Here is a 6,220-nt window from a genome sequence, read left to right on the forward strand (position 1 = left end):
GAAGAAATATTAGGTGATATTTCTCCATTTTACCAACTTCCACTTAATGTCAGATCCTGTCACAGTCGTTTTTGTAAATGATTTTATGACAACTTTCTTGTATAAGGTCAGCCGGTAGAGGGAGCCACACCAGCAAAAATAAAGTGTGTCCATATGTGTGCGTCTAAGACTTGCTTGCTTCCTGTGTTATGCAACAAAACCATATTTAAATATATAAAAACTATCAAATGACCAAAATAAAAAAAGAAACATGTTCCCTTTTTGTTACAAATTGTGCCAAGGTTAAAAGATTCGGAAAAAAGGAAGTAATGTACTAATTTTACTGGCTAATTAAAGTTTAAAGTGCAAAGTAGGAAGCTACTTTTGAGAAATCTTTTTTTATTGTATCAATGAGTTCAACTTTATGTTCTGAATTTGTGGGAATTAATCATTAAATATTTTTTTCATAGAAATTCAACGAATACACAAGTCATTACAGAACGATCACTCATTTGTCTGTGGAACTGGTTGCTAGTTTTTATTAATTCAATCATTCACTCACATCAATTTACTGTGTAAAAAACCCTTTTATTAAGATCAGTGACTTGTTGATTAAAATCAAAATATCACATAAACACATGTCGGACCAAAAAAAAAAGAAAGTGATCATTTAGATGACAGAACAGAAACACACATCTCCCTATTCATATATTCACACTGAGTTATCCTGGTACATGTTTGAACTGACACATGCAAAATGTACATATTTGTCTTGAAGAGTACTGACACATATACAATATTGGCATTCATAGCAGAAATCATCTCTCTTTTCTTCCCCTACATTCTTATGTCAACACATCAGTATGAAATTGTACTGGCACGTGTAAAGAAATCAATAACACACTCAAAAAGAAGCTAACCATTGATACGGCTGAAACCAATCATCAATATAATGGCAGGATGTTACACTGTCAGGAAGAACTAGCAACGCCAAGGACACTATTGCACATTGTTATCACCTGTAAACTGGCAAACGTAGGAGTTCTGTGGGTCAGATATGTTATTCAGTTATGTCATATAACTGACTTTTTTACCTTTAACGATGGTAATCTCACCTTTAGCAGAAAAATTCCAAAAACCTCAAAGCAGTTTCAGAAACATACGACAGCAGTTACATATACATATATAAACTATGTATTGTTCTCTTTATGTAAGCAGTACCCTTCAAACTGTATTTCCTCACTGGTTTGTGGTAGGATTTGACATTAAAAAGGCACTAATGACAGCAAATGACCAACTTCAACTTTCTAAATCTCTTCCTCATCTGGTTACCCTTTATGAACGGATAATATTATTATTGCTCACCAACAAGATTTTAAAGTAAAAAAGACCCACCAGAATCCGTGTTGCCTGCTGATGTAAACCAAATGAAAAATAATAAAGAACAATATGAATGGGTAACCAGCTGAACAGTTTGTTTTGGAGTGGGATTTCCTTCCCAGCCTGTCACGTATCAGCAAAATGATCCCTCTATGTGCAGACCCTCCGCTTATCGTCAAACAGTTTGCGGACAGTGTAGACCTGTGAGTGAAGAGACAGACGGAGATAACATGTTGTTGGCTTCTGTGACTCAAACTGTATGACAAAGTGTAGCATGAAGATAATCCTCCCTCCTTTTTGAGCTTGTAAAATGTGATTATCTCAAACTAGATAGCACGTTAATTACTGTATCTATGGTGTGTCGGTGCTCTGTTTATACCTGGGTAAGGGCCACACACAGCATCACCAGCACGCTGGCACAGGACCAGAAAGAAACCCTCCATAGGTTGTCCTCCAGAAGGTTTCGGTCCCGTGCCTCAAAGGCCCGCAACACCGTCTGCATTTGCCGGCTGCGCTCCAAGCGTCTGTGCAGAGAGTCCATGGACTCCTGAGGGAATTAGAAGTCAAGTTTTAAAGATTTGTAGAAAGGTAGGTGGGCCTAAGGGACAAGATGATTGGGTATACCTTCTGAATCAAATCCAAAATGTATATATAGCTTATATAGCTAAGTACACAGAACTTTTAACAGAAAATCCCTAACACATGTATTTCCTGTGTGTTTTTTTCACTGTTTTTATAATGTTTAACATCAACTGGCAAACAATAATTCTTGGTCATGCAACCATTGCTGTGGTTTGGTTTCACTAGACTGATTCACAGAGTAGCTAATGCTTCCAGCTAGTGCTAATAGTTATAGGTAAGAGTCTTCTAGTTGAAACATACATAGTCAACTACTTAAAGGAGGGGACTGACATCACTCTATAATTTCCATACTGTCAGCAAATTAAAAGAGACTGAAACCTTCAGTGTGCTAGCCTCTCTTTCAGTACTTTCCCACTTCCCCAGCCTGTCTGCAGCACACCCCAAACTGAACTTGTTCATAATAAAGACAAAAGAAAAGTGGGTCAGTGATATAAAGTTTCATTTTTAGAAAAAAAAAGTCTAAATAATTTCATGTAGCTGCGCACTGTAGTTTTTAGATGTGGATTATTACACTCAAGAGACATTTTTCTGCAGCAGGGCAGTTTATGTGGGATTGACTCCAACTGAACTACAGAGTCCATGTTCAAAATGAAGGAACATTTAAAGTTTGTGGCTCAACGATATGTCTTTCATAGGTTTTGGAGATCAATAGGAGTCTGCAGCAAAAAGGAATACGTTTCAGGCTTTACATACACAGACAATACTTGTTCATTGGATCATCTCATGGCTGGTTTTGGTATTTTGGTAGGATTTGTTGACAATAAGTAAAATATATATATAAAAGATATTGCCTACTATTACATTTTCTCTAATATGACATCAGGTGGAATGATACTTTCCTTCTAATGCATCGATATAATGACGTTAACAGAAGCTGCATCTCACCCGGATGTCTTCCAGCTTGTACTCCAGCAGGCTCCCATCAGGCTCCTCTAAACCCGCCCACTCTTCGTCTCCCCCCACATCTCCCCCATGACCCTCGAGGATGATCTCAAAGAACACCATCTTCTCCGAGAAGCGGCTGAAGGTGTTGTCAAAGCAGATCTGGTAGTCTCCCTCCTCTGTGGCATCCACCCTGATACAACAGTGAAAAAGGTCAAAGACAAATAGACAGTCGGCTCAGTAGTATGCGACATGATCAAGGGCTGCTGCGAGGTTGCGCTTACACGTGCACTCCGTCTGAGCGTCGAGACTCACTGATGAGCTGGATGTTCGCTGGAGAGATGATGGTGAAGTCTACATCCATGCCAGCACCTGCTATCACCTGGATGCACACACACAGTTACACAAACTGAGCAACAGGCTTGAAAGTGCAAACATGTTCTTTCTTTTTTTTTCTTTAAAGACTATTCTTGGCAATCAGATGTTGAAAGCGGGGACACAGACAGGAAATATGGGGTGACAGATATGTAGGGGGGCTTCCCTGCCACTCACACTGCAGTTTAAAGGTTTGAGTCTTAACCACTAAGCCACCAAGACGCCCCAGGCTACACATTTTCAGGTGAAATGACGTGTGTGTGGCAAGACAGAGCATACTGTCGTTTCTTATATCAAGCCTCTCCCACTAAATAAACACACTGCTGACTAGAACTGTTAAAGAGGTGCTCTTGTGTAAAGAAGTGCTGGGTAAGAGCTGAAAGGACAGAACATTAATGTGCACCACTTCTAATAATTAATTGTTTAAATCACCTTTTAAGCTAAAAATGCAAACAAATTCACTGGTTTCCATGTCTCTATAATGAATATGTGCTGGTTTTCTAAGTCCTCTATTCTATTACAGTGAATATCTTTGAACATGACAAGCTATGTGGAAAAGTCATCTTTGCCTCAGGCAGCATCATGAGATACTTTAAAAAAAATCTGCTATCTGCTTAGAAAGAGTGCCAAACTCTCTCTTTGCTAAGTCTCGTCTGTGTTCTTCAGGCCATTTAGTCCCTGTTCTCTCACTTCTTTGCATCTGAAAGCTTCCTCGCTTTTATCCAAGTATTTTCATTGAATACGTAGGAGGCATTCTTCTACAGTTTTCTTGCAGATTCCTGGATTTACCAACTTATTAATAAGAAAAACAATTGGTAATTGCAGCACAGGAAAAACTGGAAATTTCACTTATGAGTCAGAGCGCCTATGGCTCTGAGGTAGCTGCTCAAAACCACTGAGTTCAAGTGTTACATGAACTCGGAGCCTGTGTATCCTGTCAACCAACATGATGAACTCGCTTGACAACTTGACATATTTGTTTTCTTGCCAGGCCCCTCTGCAAGCTCAAATGTATCACTCCCTGTATTCTATTTGTTTTCTGATTCACCATCTATTTAAAACTGTTAATTGTTGGTCTGATCAACAAAATGGTTTGATATGAGCTACATACTTTCCTTCCTTCCTCCTTCCCAGACACATTCAGACTAAGATGTTCAGATGACCCACTCCACCTTCTAGGTTATTAAACAATGAATTAACAATCAGAATACCAATAAACAAAGACGCAAAATAATGAATACATAATATAAACACATTCTGCCAGTGGAAATGGTTCATGTACCTCAGGACAGGACACAGTGCACAGTATCAATACAGAACATAGGTTTTTATTGGTGCAAGTGTTTCTCACACAGGTAACAAGCTGCAGAGAGAAAACTCTGCTGTGTGTGTCTTTATTAGTGTTAGGATGCACACTCAATTAAAAGTCTCTACAGCTGTTAAAACTGACTGACAGCTGAGTAGTTATGATCCGCTGCCCCTGTCATCAGAAAACACACGTCATTTAACATGACGCTTCAGAGGAAAGGACGTCTCTTTTCTCTAAAAACATATTTCCTTGTCTCCTTGCTTGATTTCCTTGTATCTCTCCATGCATCCTAAGTGCGAGGGACGTAAGACACAAGGAAAAGATGTAAGTGAGGGAAACGGTGAGAGGACAGGATCGTCCTAGTAGCACTGGCAGATAGTAGTGGCACTTCAGTGGCAGGTTGTGGCACCTTTCCTGAAAACACACAGGAAATTTGGCCCCGCACTAATTGTAAGTGAGTCTTTAAAACTGCCAACACAGTGCCACAGGCTGCCACTACCTGCCAGTGAGGTGCCACTTCCTTCCAATGGCACTAGGAGGATAGTGGCCTTACTAGGGAAACGTGGATGCGGTTAAGGGACATGTGGTGCATTATCTCATTTCCTGTGTTGTATTTCCTTATGATTGATCTTTCTTAATCAAATTCGTATGCTCATCTCTTACAGGAAGTACTATTTTATTATTGCAATCTTGCACAAAAGGGTGCAGGATAAATAAAGTGTAATTTGACGTTACGGGAATGTTAGCACAGCTTTTCACTGTTTCTGGGAGATATGAGCTCACGTAAGTGGTTAATACAGTAGATGGTTGACTCAGCGGTCACGTTAAATCCAACCAGATGAAGTTAATGGAGGAGTATGAGCTGATATTTGTATTACAGCTGCAGCTTATCTTAATATGCATGCATATATATTACCAGCATGCCAGCTAGCTCAAGAAATACGTGCTGATTGATGTTACTTTAACATGTTACTATGAACACACTGGGTGGATATGAATGCTGACCACACACAAAGTTACCTGATATTCGACCTCCATCGTACCATTCTTTGCTGCTGTTTGAAAGAAACACTCGGATCTTCCGGCTTGCAACAGAAACGTAAACTCGCTGTCCTGGCCTCCATGTCCGAAACTGCGTACACAGCCGAAACACCACCCGAACACCACTGCTAGGACTAGCAGCCGTCCTGCGCACCCCTGTTTCCTACGGAGAAGCTCCATGGTGTAAATATTTCCCAAAACAGGGCTATCTAAGTTCAGCCATCTCCCTCGCATCCCTTCTTCCGCAGCAGAACTTTGCGATATTGTGATTGGCTGGAGACCCGTAATACGAAGGCAATGGTGTGGACCAATCAGAGAAGGAAGAGTAGCCCTCCTCCTCCAATCACTGCAGAGCTGAGTGCTTCACACAGAAGCACCATCATACAGTAAGGCTACTGTTTAACCCACTGTGGCCTTCTGGGTGGACGTGAAATAAAACTATGTATGGGGTCTCTGCAGTGACTAATGTACATGAAAAGTTAAAAGTAAACATGACAACACGAGTACAATTATACTCTAACAGTGTTGATGTACTAAGGTCAATAATGTGCTGTCTATTTCAACAAGTTAGTCAAATATTTTTAACCTAATTTGGGAAAATAGCCAAAACGT

At 40.1% G+C, this 6,220-nt stretch overlaps 1 protein-coding gene across 1 annotated transcript; it reads right to left on the reverse strand.

The window, feature by feature from the left end:
- Nucleotides 1–546: 546 nt before the first annotated feature.
- tmed1b (transmembrane p24 trafficking protein 1b) lies at nt 547–5,847 on the reverse strand. Its single transcript, XM_062430785.1, has 5 exons — nt 5,588–5,847; nt 3,168–3,265; nt 2,887–3,076; nt 1,739–1,906; nt 547–1,560 (listed from the first exon to the last, which is right to left on the reverse strand). Exons 1-5 carry the CDS (start codon nt 5,840–5,842, stop codon nt 1,510–1,512), a joined length of 762 nt encoding a protein of 253 aa, XP_062286769.1. The 5' UTR covers nt 5,843–5,847; the 3' UTR covers nt 547–1,509.
- Between the last annotated feature and the right edge of the window lie 373 nt (nt 5,848–6,220).

The sequence above is a fragment of the Scomber scombrus genome, chromosome 2 (genome assembly GCF_963691925.1).
Source record: "Scomber scombrus chromosome 2, fScoSco1.1, whole genome shotgun sequence".
NCBI classification, from domain to species: domain Eukaryota; kingdom Metazoa; phylum Chordata; class Actinopteri; order Scombriformes; family Scombridae; genus Scomber; species Scomber scombrus.

Bases quoted from the DNA above. Each gene is read 5' to 3' on its own strand.
- tmed1b (XM_062430785.1), bottom strand. From the start codon at position 5,842: ATGCGAGGGAGATGGCTGAACTTAGATAGCCCTGTTTTGGGAAATATT. The intron at 3,077-3,167 runs GTAAGCGCAACC...CTGTTGTATCAG, and splicing joins CGCTCAGACGGAGTGCACGT to GGTGGATGCCACAGAGGAGG. The intron at 1,561-1,738 runs GTATAAACAGAG...CTTCACTCACAG, and splicing joins TGTGTGTGGCCCTTACCCAG to GTCTACACTGTCCGCAAACT.